This window comes from Monodelphis domestica, chromosome 3 (assembly GCF_027887165.1).
Source record: "Monodelphis domestica isolate mMonDom1 chromosome 3, mMonDom1.pri, whole genome shotgun sequence".
In the NCBI taxonomy this organism is placed as follows: domain Eukaryota; kingdom Metazoa; phylum Chordata; class Mammalia; order Didelphimorphia; family Didelphidae; genus Monodelphis; species Monodelphis domestica.
The window spans coordinates 177,846,317-177,861,772 of NC_077229.1; the positions used below are offsets into that span (position 1 = coordinate 177,846,317).

At 34.5% G+C, this 15,456-nt stretch overlaps 1 protein-coding gene across 2 annotated transcripts in view; it reads right to left on the reverse strand.

The window, feature by feature from the left end:
* DPY19L4 (dpy-19 like 4) overlaps positions 1 to 15,418 on the reverse strand; it is a 54,910-nt gene extending 39,492 nt beyond the window's left edge. Inside the window, exons 1-6 of one of the 2 annotated variants that reach the window (XM_007488120.3) lie at positions 15,164 to 15,418; positions 8,142 to 8,261; positions 5,435 to 5,559; positions 3,486 to 3,576; positions 2,267 to 2,388; positions 2,014 to 2,159 (exon numbers count right to left, since the gene is read on the reverse strand). In XM_007488120.3, the coding sequence (XP_007488182.2) occupies positions 2,014 to 2,159; positions 2,267 to 2,388; positions 3,486 to 3,576; positions 5,435 to 5,559; positions 8,142 to 8,261; positions 15,164 to 15,179 (620 nt within the window). In that variant the 5' untranslated portion in view covers positions 15,180 to 15,418. Of the gene's footprint in view, positions 1 to 2,013; positions 2,160 to 2,266; positions 2,389 to 3,485; positions 3,577 to 5,434; positions 5,560 to 8,141; positions 8,262 to 15,163 lie in introns of those variants that run through there. The other variant, XM_007488121.2, reaches the window with a different exon arrangement.
* Positions 15,419 to 15,456: the final 38 nt, after the last annotated feature.

Sequence of the window (15,456 nt, forward strand, 5' to 3'; positions counted from 1 at the left end):
TAATCAGGAGTATGGTGGGCTTTGGGCAAATGTTTGACATTTTGCCTTACAGGATATGAGTTTCACTACAATATCCTCAAAAGTATTTTTCCAGCCCCCAATTATTGGCAATTTACTACATCATAAGGAAGCTTATTCTATTTTCAAAGAAGTCAAAGTTTGTCTTCTTCATAGTGAATAAAAAATTTGCTTCCCTATAATTTGCACCTAGTCCTAGTTCTCCCTTTGGGCAATACAATTCTAATTCTAATAATTCTAATCTAAATCTAAATATAATTCTTCTACACGACAATCCAACTATCAGAAGACATACTGTATGTCCTATAAATCTCTTTTTTCAGATAAAATTATTTCAGCTTCTCTCCTCTTCGTTCCTCCTTCTCTTACTGCCAGAAATAAACAAGGTCATAATGTATTTAGTTACCTGTCACAAAAATAATAAGGCAATTCTATCAATGTCAAATATACTTCCACCTACTACAAATTCTGAACTTCTTCCAAATCAGATCTTCTCCAATGGAGCTGTCTTCCCTCTACTCATTTGATAATCTACCTTAAGTCATGGTTCCTTATTTGTGATGATTATTTTGAAACTTAAAAACCTACCTAATTCACAAATGCTGTCTCCTATTTCTCCTCTGTGTTCTCTCTCATTCTCTCTCTCTCTCTCTCTGTCTCTCTCTCTCTCTCTCTCTCAGTTCTATCATTTCTTATCATCTCTATGATGCCTTATTTATCTATATATCCAACATTCTATCTCTCCTGAGATCCAGATCTATGTATCTATCTGTTTGATGGACTAACGAGGTGTCCCATAGGCATTTGAAATTCAATATTTCCAAAATTGATTTTTATTATTTTTCACCTAAAACCACCTCTCTTCCTAATAACCATTCCAGTCAAACAGATGTACAACTTCAGAGTGGTTGCAGTCTCTTTTTACCTCACTACCTTCAAATTAAGTCAACAAACATATATAAAACAAGTGCACCTATAATGTGACAGGCATTGTATTAAGTGATGGGGATTCAAAGAAAGGCAAAAAAGTCCCCAACCTCAAGAAGTTTATTATCTAATTGGGAAACCAACATGCAAACAGTTTTGTAGAAACAAGATATATATGGAATTCCCGGCACAGGGTAGTGAAAATACAGAGTTAAGAGGAGTGTCTTGTTCAAGACATAGGCCAATGTCATCGGATAGCAAAGTATGTGGAAGGGAGTATTCCTATGTCCAAATAGTTGCCATATCTTTTTAGACTCTATCTCCACAATGTCACATGTCTCCATTCCATTCACACTATAACCACCCAAATTAATTATCTTTCATTAGTTCCCACCTAAAGTACTGCAATAAATTCCTAATTGATCTCTAGCCTCCAACTAGTTAAAATCAAAACGACAGTTTTGAACATGTTACCAACTCCCTTGCTCTAGAATCTTTAGAGGCTCTCTATTGCTGCTTTATGATTAAAAACGAACCACCCTGATTATAACATTTAAAATCCTCCACAATCTGGCTCCAACATTACCTTTCTAGGCTTATTTCCCATTGCTTGCCCTGATGTACTGTGATCCAATCAAACTGATCTACTTTCAGATACCCACATATGACATTCCATCTTCTACTTATATGTCTGTCCAGGCTGCCCTCCTGAGAAGCTCTTCAATCTCACTTCTACCCATTGGAATTCCTGGTTCCATTCAGTCTCAGCTTACGTGCCACCTCCTACATAAAGTATTTTTGAGCCTCTTATGTTTCATGCAGCCTATTCCAGGCTCATCAAAATTACTTTACTTGTTATTCACTTACCTGTTTACGTGTTGTCATCCTCCCAATTCACTTTTTACTTTGTGCCTAGCATAGCAGCTGGTTGTCAGTTTTAAATGAAAAGGGGAGGGAGGGAGGGAATATATCTATTTCTGAAAACGACTGAAAAAAATAAGGATATCTACTGAGGCAAAAAAAAATTTGAATTACCTTTTGTTAAGTAATAGAAAATTATTTTCTTACCTATTAATAATGAACCATGCAACAGTAAGCATTCCTGCTAGCCAAGTTCCACTCATAACCCAGCTTGTAACAAATAATGCAGTCACATAAATTCCCTGCAATCCAAAAACTATACCAATGTAGAAATATACTGGCTCGATAACCTCCTGAAATAGGGGAAATGAGTTATGTTAGGATGGCAATTGAACTACTTTAATACTAAAAAAAAAAATGAACTACATAAATATTGGCAAGCTACAGAAATAATGCATACTTCACTACCAGTTGCTTGATACAGTACGCTGGCAATCAGTTCTGGATACAAAGTCATTTGTTGTACTGCATTCATAGTCTTCAGTGACACAGTTTTGTTGTTGTGTGTGAGCTCATAAACACCTAAAGACAGAAAAATTCTTCTCCAGATTATTTATTTTGCTTTTTAACAACCACATAAAACCATATGGCTTTTGGTTGTCACTCATAGGAGTTACTGCTAACAAAAATGTGTTTACATTACTTGGGGGGAAAAAACTGCAAGTTAATGTCAAAATTTTTACCATGCAAAGTCAGAAGATGGTCATTTTGTTATTACATATCACTGCTTAAAAAATTTCACATGAAAGGAAAATATAATTTTTATACAACTAATTGTAATGGCATATTAATGATGTTTTTACAACATTTTTTGTTGTCGTCTTTAAGTTTTCTTCTAACATCTAAAACCCAATTGGTTCAGTTATTTTCTTGCTGCATACTTGTATGACAGCACATAATTTAATGGGTATCTGGAAGTATAACAAGACATCTCACAAAAAAAAGTTCCATCAATAAAGGGTGTACATGAAGGAATAAAGAAAAGAGAAAATACTTGAGAGAGGTAAAGATGAGATAGTTGAGTTCTACTTTGAAATTATGGTACATTTCAAAGAAAGAAAAAGTATGTATGGCACATTCAAAAAAAAGAAAGCCAAGAAGTAACAGCAATGTCTTGACTATTTCAATAAATCCAATGTTGATATTACCTTAAAATTTTTTAAATATTCAGGCTTTTTAATATATTTACATAAATATAGAGATAATCACATAAATAGAACATTCCATAGTAGAACTAGTTTTCTAAAGCTATCAAAAAGTAAAAAAAAAACCAAGGTGTCACAATAAACAGGTTCATTAGTGTAAAAAGTGACAGAGAAGCAAGTCATCCTTAGAGATGCTTTTCAAAAGCTTAAAGAAGTAGCTTTGAAAAATATTTTATTTTGAGCCTGGAAGGCCCTCTAAGTTCAGGCTTTACATCAAAATCAGGGAAGGCAATCTAAAATATAATACTCTCTTTTATATTATTCGTTCTTATGCTGAAATTTGAAAAAGATCAAGAATTACCAAAAAAAAAATCTAATGTTCTTTATACTCAGGTGCTTTAATTTGGAGAATATTAATTTTTGTTTACTTCAGAAGTCCTTTAATGATTAAACATGTAAATATGAGTGTCATACCTCTTTCAAATGAAGGAGCCTTTAACATTTCTTTATAAAAGGAGTAATAAATGGCACTGTCACCCTGAAATGTGATTTCCCGTTCAAGCTCCTAAAAGAAAATCAAATTGTTATTTAAATTGTTATTTCTTGAATTTCTTCCACAATCTCCCCTTCCTCTTTACTTTTTAGAATGACTAAATATTATCAGAGTAGCTAGGTGGCACACTGAGCTGGGCCTGGAGTTAGAAAGACTCATCTTCCCAAATTCAAATCTGACCACTAGTAAGTGACTGTGGGCAAGTCACTTAACCCCATTTGCATCAGTTTCTTCATCTGTAAAATAAGTTGGAGAAGGAAATGTCAAACCACGTCAGTATTGTTGCCAAAAAAACCCAAATGAGGTCATAAAAATTCAGATACATCTGAAAAATGACTGAACAAAAATATCGTCAAAGAAGTTGGTTTTGTGTTATGCCTTTATATAGTACAAATTTCATAGAAGATGGTAGTTTTCTGATTTGTTTGCTATTTATTTATCCCTTTATTCAAAGAAATGTTCAAGTTTTCCTCCACAAACTAAAAGCCATGTTGAGAAGATAAGAGTTTTTCAAAGTATCTAGAATGGACTATAACTTATAACTCACTTTTTTAGGAAATAGAAAAAGCCTAGGATAGAAATCAGAAGAAATGTCTTAAGAATAAGAGAACAATGGAACAAGTAATCATGAAAAGTGAAGTGTTAGTGCATAAATTAAGGATAGATTTAAGAGAAAATGATTTAGGTTTCAGCTTTCAAAAAAAAAAAGACAACAGAAAAAAACCAATTAGCCATATCTGTTCTACTGTACAAAAAAAGAAAGTGAAAAAGTACTACTATAAGTTCACTAGAAGAGTGAGAAAATATTTTGAAGTTGTCAAAATAAATAATAAATCATCAAGAAACACTCTCTATGATCCTGAATCAAGTTTTTATGAAGCCCTAAGTCTCATTCACAAGACAAATATTCCCAAAAATTAAATTCTACAATTAAAATAGGATTGCCTAAAACCTCAAAAATGCAAACTTTAAAATGCTTGCAAATAAATATAATACATTGTATTAGCTTTTGCCAAGTCAAAGAAGCTACAATCAGCATTTTGTTGTTTTTTTAACCACAAGATCTTTTTTTGATATTAAATAAGTTAAAGTACAGGGGACCATTTCTATCACTCAGAAAAACCCATAAAAACAAACAAAAAAATCCCACCACTATTTAGGCTACAGTAAAAACAAGGCAGATGACCAGTGTAACACTATGAATTATGCCCGCTTACATCAATGAATGACAAGTTTCAATTCACAGGCCTGTTCTGTTACCTAGAAACCTAACAATAACTATAAAGACAAGTACCCAAACAGAATCATTTAAACAGAAAAAACCGCCATACACATAACAGCTAAGGATCCTATAATTAATCAATATACTCCATTTTACCACAGATAGAGCTTACCTATGCTAATGCAGTGAAAAATCTTAAAAACACTCTGGTTCACCTTTCTTTTTTGACCATCACAAACATCCTAAGCCCTAGAAATTAATATATTTAGAATTCCTAGGTTAATAGTTGATTGAAACATTAACTAATAAAGAACTTTAATACAAATAAAAATTTAATAACCTAATGACATTTTATTGTCATATTCAGTTGAATCAATTTCAGAATGGAATACTACCCACAACAGATAGGCTATGGTTCAGTGCTAGAGAAGAAAAGTTTTCAAATTTTTCACAAGTTTATATATTATACTGAATAATTCTCAAAAATTCTATAGATATGCCAAATAACACATTTTCTGAACTGTCAACAACTGTAAGTAGTGCAAACCTTAAGTTATCCAAGGTTAATATATATTATATTCATCTAGCTCTCTATAAAGCACATTTCTTGACAACATAAAATAAGGTATCCTCAAAATTCTACCATACCTGTCTGCTGGAAAACCAGAATCTTCGTTCATGGTATGTTGACAAATATAGCGCATACATCATACCACTAGTAATTGCTGCAAGACAGCCCAAGAAAAGCTTTGCAATTCGTTGAAATAATGCATCTGAAAAAGGATGGTAAAAGCAATCTTAGATATGTAAGACTATAGTAATACTCTAAATGAAAAATTAAATGCCTACTCCATCATAGTATTTCCTGTTTAAGTTTTAAGTATTAAAGTTAAATGTAAAATACCTTCAATGTGACCAATTATTTTGTAACAAAAGGAGAAAACCTCCCTATGAAATGTTTTCACACACAAATCATAAATATACTATTCAGCAATAAGGAAAAATAAAATAAAAAAACCAAAGTTTGTATATTATACTACTTCATCATAATATTTCAAATGAGACATCTGAAGAAACATTTTAATTCTAAAATTTTTTTATTTGTAAAATTGCAATCAATACCAGTTTTTAAATTTTTTTTGATGGTACTATTATTACCTGCAAAGCACTATAAAGGCATTCACTATGTTATTTAACTGAAATGCTCCTTGAGATCAATGGTTCTTACCTTGGGATCTATGGATATTTTTAAAAACTAGAACTTCTTTCCTTCATAATCCTATTTAATTTTATGCATTTAAAAATATTCTGAGAAAGGGGTCCACAGGCTTCACCAAGCTGTCAAAAGGGTCCATGACACAAAAAAGGGTTAAGAAGCCTTGTACTAAAGAGATATTTTATATTCAAAACATCTGAGAAACACCAATATCTAATAAACCAAAGATTAAAATAGCTCTGAATCCCAATTTGAAAAAAGTTGCAAGTGCTGGCTGTATCATATAAGAAACAGAATTAAGCATAAAGGTTGTTATCATAAAATAAGATAATGTGAGCTAAGGAAAAACAAGCAAAATTTAAAAACTAGAAAAACTTCAACAGAGGCCTTATAAGTATACTTATAAGGAATCTGAATGCAAAATACTAATTTAGGTTACTATTCATTCTTGACTGGCATTATCAACTTAATCCAAAATTAGAACCTAAAAAACTTCCATGAGAACATTAGCCTACTAATCATTTTGTTCTTCAAGATTTTTTGGCTAAGTATGCTTATTGCTTTAAAAAAAATTTTTTTTAATTTTAAGTATAATACTAAACTGAAATTTTCAGTTTTTAGATTTTTTTTTCCAGAACTCAGTTTTCAGAATTTCTAGCTCAGAACCTTTTTTTTTTAATTCAAAATTATTTTTCCATGGTTACATGATTCATGATCCTTTCCCATCCTGTCCTCCCCCCTCCCAAAGTTGACAAGCAGTTCCACTGGGTTATACATGTATCATTGTTCAAAACCAATTTCCATGCAATTCATATTTGCAGTAGTGATCTTTTAACATCAAAACTCTAATCATATCCCTATTGAACTACATGATTGATCTTAAGTTTTCCTTCTGCATTTCTGCTCCCACGGTTCTTTCTCTGAATGTGGATAGTGTTCTTTCCCATAAGTCCCAATGGATTGTCCTTGATCATTGCATTGCTGCTAGTAGAGAAGTCTATTACATTTGATTGTACCACCACAGTGTATCAGTTTCTATGTACAATGTTCTCCTGGTTCTGCTCCATTTGCTCTGCATCAATTCCTAGAGGTCTTTCCAGTTCACATGGAATTCCTCCAGTTCGTTATTCCTTTCAGCACAATAATATTCCATCACCATTATATACCACAATTTATTCAGCTACTCCACAATCAGTAGACACCCCCCCATTTTCCAATTTTTTGCTACCACAAAGTAGCTCGGAACTTTCCATACTAAGCACTGAAATTCTTAGCTTCTAAGGAACATCCCAGTTTAAAATATGGGATGAAAATAAAGCAGCTAACTTCTAATTACAATGATACTACCCACATATACTATATAACCCAGGCCCAATTCATGTAACTGTATTCATATAAATGTCATATAGTATCTTCATTTGCAAAATGAAAATAACCACAAAATTCATCCATGGGATTCATCACTGTTGATTAGAAAAAAAAACAAAATAAAGTACTGCATAGGGAGTTCTAAACTTACAAATGATCTGTTTTTCATCAGCATGACCAATGTCTGAAACCTGGGACACCTTTTTCCCATAGAAACCATATTAATTTTGCAGACTGGGCCAAAAAGCCAAACATTAATGAAATGCTGTGTATTTTCAATTAGCTAGTTTTTTCTTTGAAATACCCCAAAGTATATTTAAATTAAATAAAGCCCTTTTAAAATAAATACACAGTATCCAATACGCATAGTATAGTCAACCTATACCCTGAACTCAGGGCTCTTATGATGGAGCTAGCCCCTGTGAGTCATATCCATTACCAGTCACTTGGCATAGGGATTAAGATGAAGAACCTATGACATTGGAGGTACAAGGGGTTAAAAAAAAAAAGGCAAAATGAGCTTTATAGCAGAAACTGTGATTTCTATTCCTCTAGGTCCCAAAGTAAAGTTAATGGCTTTTTCTTTATTTCAAGTGAAATGGAAATGGTGTGAGGAGGAAAAAGTTGATGATAATGGAAAAACATTCCAACAATTATGCATCCAAGTAGTCAACCCATTAAAAAAGACAGGTGGAAATTAGGAGGAGGAAGAAAGGACTATTGCAGTTACAGGAAAAGATAAGAGAGAACTCTGGAGTCAACAAGACTTACATTTAGAAGATCTCCTCACAGTTGGAATATCTACAGTTTTCTCTTGCAGAGTTTGTAGAGCTGTTTGCTCACTTTCAGGGAAGCTTGACTTTTTTCTCTCACGTAATTCTGGTGTTGATCCTTAACATTTAAGAAAATTATTTCAACTTTATGTGATAAAAAATTATCCTAAATCTTTAGGCGAGCACACCATAAAAGCAGAAACATACTGACATCTGACATTAGGAAAATGATCTTAGTATTCTACCATCAAGTTCTTACAACTCCTCTATCCTCTCTATTCCCACTGTCAAAACTCTAGTATAGCACTGATGAAGATTTTCAAGTACGCATGTCCAAACTGCAACTTGAAGCTATCTATGAGGCCCCTGTATTACCTCAGACAGCAGAGGGAAGAAGTGCTCACTTTGGACAATGGAACTGGCAAAAAATGTCCTTAGGAGCTGAGAAGTGAAGGAACAGAGCAGCTCTCCCCGTGATAGCTTGGCACACATGCCAATACTTTGCTAATGTTGCCCTACTACAATTATCATTACTTCCTAGCAAGAGGTCTTCATGCCTCTGTTCTTTCTCTGTACTACCTTTTACAGTGTGGCTCAAATAATCTTATAGGATTATAGATTTAAAAGTCTGAAGGGAACAGACAATCTCATTTTACAGATAGGAAACTGAGGCTCAGAGAGAGTAAATGGCTTAGCCAAAGTCACATAAATAGTTCAAATTTGAACTCAGGTCCTTTGGATCTAAATCTACCCTCTTTTCTATTACACCATGTTTCTTTCCATTATTCTTCCCTATATTTAGTTATCTCCCACTTCTACTCAAAAATTTTCAGTGGTTTCATATGTCCTACTGAATAAAATTCAAATTCTTTTCCATTCCATTCCATGTCTACCAAAATTTGATGTAATCTACCAAATTTTCCTGATTCCAGATCTTTGTCACCACTAATCCCTGTCTGGAATATTCTACCTGTCCCTCATTATCTACTAAATTCCTTGTTCCATGTTTAGTCATGTCCAATTCTTTATGACCACATTTGAGGTTTTCTTGGTAATAAGATACCAGAATGGTTTGTCATTTTCATCTCCAATTGATTTATCAGAAAAGGAAATGAAGGCAAATAGGGTTAAGTGACTTGTCCAGGGTCACACAGCTAGTACATATCTGAGGCTGGATTTGAACTCAGGAAGATGAGTTTTCTTGACTCCATGTATTCACTATGCTGTCTAGCTGCCCCTACCAATTTTTTTAAAATTTATTCACTCAATCCCTGTTCCCTCCTCACACCACAAGAAGGCATCATAAAACAAAATATATGTCTTTAGTGTTTCCACTTCTCAGCTCAATCTCTGGAGGTGAACATTCATAAATTAATCTTCAATATTAAATTTGTATGTATGTATGTTGTATGTAATGTTCTTATGGTTTTACTTGTTTTTACTCATCTTGTGTAGTTCTTTCTAAGTTTAAAAACAATTAATCTGCTCATCTTTTCTTATGGCCCCTACCAGTTCTTTAAACTATGCTTCTTTAAATGCCACCTCTTCCATGAAGCCCTAATTGAGGTAAACTATTCTGATTATCATTCCATGCTACTATCCCTTATACCTTAGAATTTTCTATATATCTAAAATACTTTATTATTATGTATTATAGTCCCTATGTATATAAGCCCTCTGCTGGAATATGATCTATAAATTACTTCATACAGAAGTACAAAGGTATTTCTTTGTATCTCTCTCAACACCTAGCAACACATATTTGTCTTTGAACAATCAGTTTTTCCCTGTCTCAGATCTCTTCCAATTCAAGTCTATCAAATAATCAAGCTATTAAAATGATCTTCCTGAAGCATGAGTCTTTCTGTCATGCACCGTCTCCCTATCAATATACCAGTAGGTCCCTATAATATCCACCATCTAAAATGAAATCCTGTGTTTGTTGATAAAATGTACATTTATCATGTCCCCACTCTTTTCAATTAGTTCTAGGAATTATTTTCAGTCTTTTGACTTGCTTTAATGTTTCTTGTTGTCTTATGAAGTCATTAACTTCATTTGGTCAATTTTAATTTTCAGAAAGTTTGTTGCTTGAATCAGTTTTTGTTCCTCTTGGACCAAGCTGCTAATTTTCTTTCCAATTCTTTCTTCCCTCATTATCATTTCTTTTCAATTTTTTGTTCTCACCAGCACTTTCATTTCAAATATAAAATAATTTTAAATTCTTTAAAGAAAATTTTTGTTTCAGCTCCTCCAGGAATTCTAGTTCATTTTGTGCCCAAAGTATGCAATTCTCTGAGGCTTTGCTTGTAGAAGTTTTGGAGTCATTCCCTTCTTTTGGGTTTGTGTCTTAAACATCTCTATCACCAGCATCCTTCCTTATTATGATATTCTTTTTCTGTTTGCTCATTCTTCCTGTCAACTTCTCAATTTTATATCTTATGTTAGGGCTTGGCTGTCACACTTCTGGGGATCTGGGTTGAGCAGTGTCCTCTTAGGTCCTGCTGTTGTGTGGCTTAGCAGACAGAGAGCATAAGTTGGGAGTCAAGAAGACCTAAATTCAAATCTGGCCTCACTCACTCAATAGCTATGTCTCCCTGGGTAATTCACTTAATCTGTGCCTCAGTTTACTCATCTGTAAAATAAGGATAAAAAATAGTACCTACTTCAAAAACTTGTTTAAGAAGATCAAATGAGTTAATATGTGGAAAATTCTTTGCAAACCATAAAGCTTTATAAAATGCTAGCTATCATTGTCATTGTATAGAAATGATGTGTTAATCCAATATCTCAAGAACAGCTGAGCCTGGACATCTTTAAGCTTTCAGTGCACTCAAAGAAGATCTAGAGTGAAGTCTGAGCATTAAACTCTACAAATTCCTGACATGCATTAGATTCTGAGCAACATAATAGTGGGCTTGCCCCACTGACTGGAGTTGCATTAAATTTTTGCAGGACTCAGCCCCTGGCAGTGTTAGTTCTGCAAGTTGTGTCAAGCTCCTTTTTGGTCAGGGCTCCTTGTTAGTATGCTGCAGGCTTCGGACTAATCTAGGTGCCAGAAATACTTGGCTAAACCTTACTGCTTAGCTCTTAGGGCCAGAGTCATATAGCTGCTGCTTGTGTGATCACACAATGTGATAAACAGAATCATTTGAAACACACTGCTATCAAACCCTCTGGATTCAAGTATCCTATAAATTACTTGAAGTTAATAATAATTTATTTATAATATTTTTACTTCCTTCTTTCTTAAGCTATATTCGTAGAATATAGATTAAGAACTAGAATATACCTTAAGAGTCCAGTATCAGCAAACATTAGATTAAGGTATAGGACCAAGATATGGATCTCTGAATCAATCTAATAATTTTCTTAAAGGGACAACATTTGCCACTAACTGAGTGGTGAATAGGAATTAATATTTTAATGCATTTAAAAAATAAACAAAACTCATCTAACTCCAACTCTCTTGTACACTATTCATACTACATATTAGTTATGGCAAATATCAATTTACATCTGGAATGCACAAAGCAATCAAAATCTTCAAATACAGACTAGCAGTAAGATTTTATTTCAAAGAATCTGGAAAAAAACTAGCAATTTAACCTTATTATCTCTGTCCTTCATAAAGAAAAAAATATTAAATCATATTTTGGAAAATGGCCAGATACTTCTTCTGTTTCATCATTACAATATTTAGTTTTATTTTCCTAGGGGCACAGCTAGGAACATGGAATAAAAGAGCTCAAAATGTGTTTATATGTATAAAAACTATTTCCAGGTGATTTTTCAAGTGAAATATTACTACTGCTTTATGGAATACTGTCACCTTTTGATTATCTTCATTTCAAATTTTTATCATAATATATAGCCAAGTAGCATAGAACACTGGACCTGAAGTCAGGAAAACCCAAGTTCAAATCCAGCCCAAGACATTTACTAGAGTACCCTGACAAATCATTTAACCTTTTTCTGACTCAGTTAACTCATTTTTTTTTAAACCTTACCTTCCATCTTAGAATCAATACTGTATATTGGTTCTAAGGCAGAAGAATGGTAAGGGCTAGGCAATGGTGTGTGGATGGGGGGGGGGGGTGTTAAGTGACTTGCCCAGGGTCACACAGCTAGGAAGTGTCTGAGGCCAAATTTTAACCTAGGACCTCCTGGAGTCTCTAGGCCTGGCTCTCAATCCACTGAGCCACCCAACTGCCCCTACAGTCAACTCATTTGTAAAATAGAGATAATAGTCTCTACCTCCCAGAGTCCTTGTAAGAATAAACTGATATATATTTTCAAAGTATTTTACAAACCTTAAAACGCTTATCTAGATACTATCAAATATCATTATTATTATTTACCTGAAGACCTTGACTTTCAGGTCTGCAGGAGACTGGTAGCCCTTTTGGGACAAGCTGACCACAAAGCTTCAAAGAATGTTACTAAGATAGATTTAGAAAATTTTCTACCAACATCAGAAGGTATTTTCCAAACTATAAATCCCACATGAAATAAAGACATGTCCTGCTTAAGATAACAAATTTATAAAAATATCTAAATTTAGAAGCCAGAAAAATGGGAAGGATGGAAAAGGTGAAAATTCATTTTACAAATTAATCCTTTCTCTTGTAAAAAAAGGATTCAAATAAAAGATTCCAGAGTATATTTAAAATGAAAGAATAATAGAATGAATACAAGTAAAAAAATATGGAACATTCAGTTTAAACATAGAAAATAAGATAAAGCAAGCTAAAGCATTTTGGAAAAATACAAAATGCTATGTTAGTCTAATATATTACATGAGGGAAGATGTTCTATGTATTCAATCAATTCGGTTCTAAGTAAAATATATTCTTTTCAGATTGTGGTTTTATAATATAGAATGAATCTTCATTTTTATCACATGTAACATACCTATATAAAGATTTCATTACTGAACAAAGCTGCTATGTTTGACTTTTTATTTCACATTTTACTTTTCAAAATGTAAAAACCATTCTCAGCTAGCTGACCCACACAAAAACAGGCTGCTGTATTGCAAGTCATAATTAGCCAATCCAAGTTCAAGTGTATAAAAAAGAGCAAGAGGATATCTTCCTTCTAGCTTTGTTGTGCCAAAGACTTAGAAACTCTTAAGTATCCCAAAAGGTTTTTAGAACACCAACCCAAAAGTTTTTTGTTGTCTTGAGATTTATTTATAACACTTTTCATGACAAAACATCAAAGAAAATATTATTCAAAAATATCAAATAACACAAAATATTAAAGCTTAACATTACAGTAAAGTAAAAAACATTATCATACCACAGAATCATTTATTTTCTCCTTATTGCCTTTATTTTGACCTGAGTAGTTTATAACAGGTAAAAAAAAAAAAGCTTTGTAAGATGATATTGATAATTATAAAAATGCTAAAGGGAATATTTGTGCTACTATACACCTGAGATTCATCAGGAAAGGAACAGTTATCAAATTACATTTAATCAGGTTATGAAAAAGGTTTGCTTTGCCTTCTAAAACCACACTAGCTATAAGATGAAAACAAGTTCAGAGTTGAGACTATGGAGCTTACATTATCAACTGAAAAAGAGCTATTTGGTTTTGAAGTTGCTTATAGAATCAAGTTTTCTACTCTGAAATCTCAGAGGAGGTGGCTAAATCTGTACCTATAGACATATTGCAGTAAGCCGCTGGAATCTACAATTCTTCCACTGATTTCTCCCTATAGTTGAACAAATTTTAGATCTCAACTAGAACAAACTTTTTATCATGCCCACTATAGCCCTTTTATGAAAAAATATCATCTCTACTCATGAATGTAAGCACTTAGTGCCTTATAAAAATCACAACCACTAAATTATATCATCATGTTAATATTTACTATGCTGCTATTACCAGCATTATTGTCTATTATTTAGTGGCAACAATATACAAAGCAGTACTGTAACCAGATCCTACACTATTTATTGTTTTCCATACTCATGTGTATTCAGTTAATGCCTTTCACAAGACAAACTGACATGAATTTTGAGGAAGAACAACTGCACATACAATTTGGAGATCTTTTTTATGTGAAAGCAATAATCTTTTTAATAAGTTCCTCAAGTTTAAATCTGCCTGAGAGCATCTTTCTCCATCTTCAATTGTTTTCACCTGCCTTCCTAAACTTTTCCCATCATGCTCTCTAACTGATCAACCTTGGAAACTTTCCCTATGACTTTGGTTCTCCCAAACCCATTATTCTTATCTGAATATTTCTGCTCCATAATCTTCCCAATTATTTTTACCCCACTTTATTTAAATCTGGCCTCTTTTTAGCACCCTCCCTCCACCCCAGCTCTCTGACCTAATCTTGTTCTTGTTTGGAATTACACCAACCTTTGTTGCGTGCCTAAAATAAGAACTTCAGAAGTGATTTTTGAGGACCAGGTCACTCTCCTCAATCACACCCCCACTTACTACCTCAAAAGTTAATAAGGATAAACCAACACTACACACAAGATTAATGTTCACTTTTTTCCGAATAATTTAGATCATCTCCAAGTTAATTCTAGCCAAGTCAGTACTGATTTTCCTCAAAATCATTCCCCTAGTCTCCCCTAACGTCCTAACTCATCTTCCTTCAAATGCTAACTGCCTTCCTACAGACCTCCTTCCTACCTCCCACAGCCCAAATGGTACTGCTTTCTCATTAACACGTCTCTCTCCCAAATGTTAAGGTTCTACCATTCTCTTCCCCACGACGTTCCTGCCAACTACCCTAAATGTTATTGCTCCCCCATCTCTCTCCTTTCCCCCAACTCCAAATGTTAGTCCCCTACTGTTACCCCGTCTTCCCCAAACGTAAACTGCCCTCCGACTCCTTTTCCATCTACCTCACAAAGTTAGTCCTCGCAACTCTCCCCCGGCCCACTCCGCCCCCCCCCTCCTCGACGTTACGCCCGGCGCTCCTCCCCACCCCACAGCCCCCTCCCTGATGCCCCGCACCGCTCCCCGTAGAGGCCCCAGCGTCTCCATCACCTTCTTCTTCCTCCATTGCCCCGCCCAAGGCGCCCGAGCTCGGGCTCAGCCGCCGTATCCCCAAGCTCAGGTCGGGCTCCACAGCCTCCTCTGCCCCGAGCCCGCCAGCTCTAAAGATCCCGCGGAGCCGCACTCGCCCCTACCCCCACAGACCGCCGCCACCGCGCCACGGCTCCGCTCCCTGACTTCCTGACACGCCCCCCTCGGTTCTTCGACCAACTGAGTCCTCCAGCTGCGCCTAGCCGGGCCTGATCTGATCCAGGAACCACCGTGCAGGGAGCTAAGGAACAGTC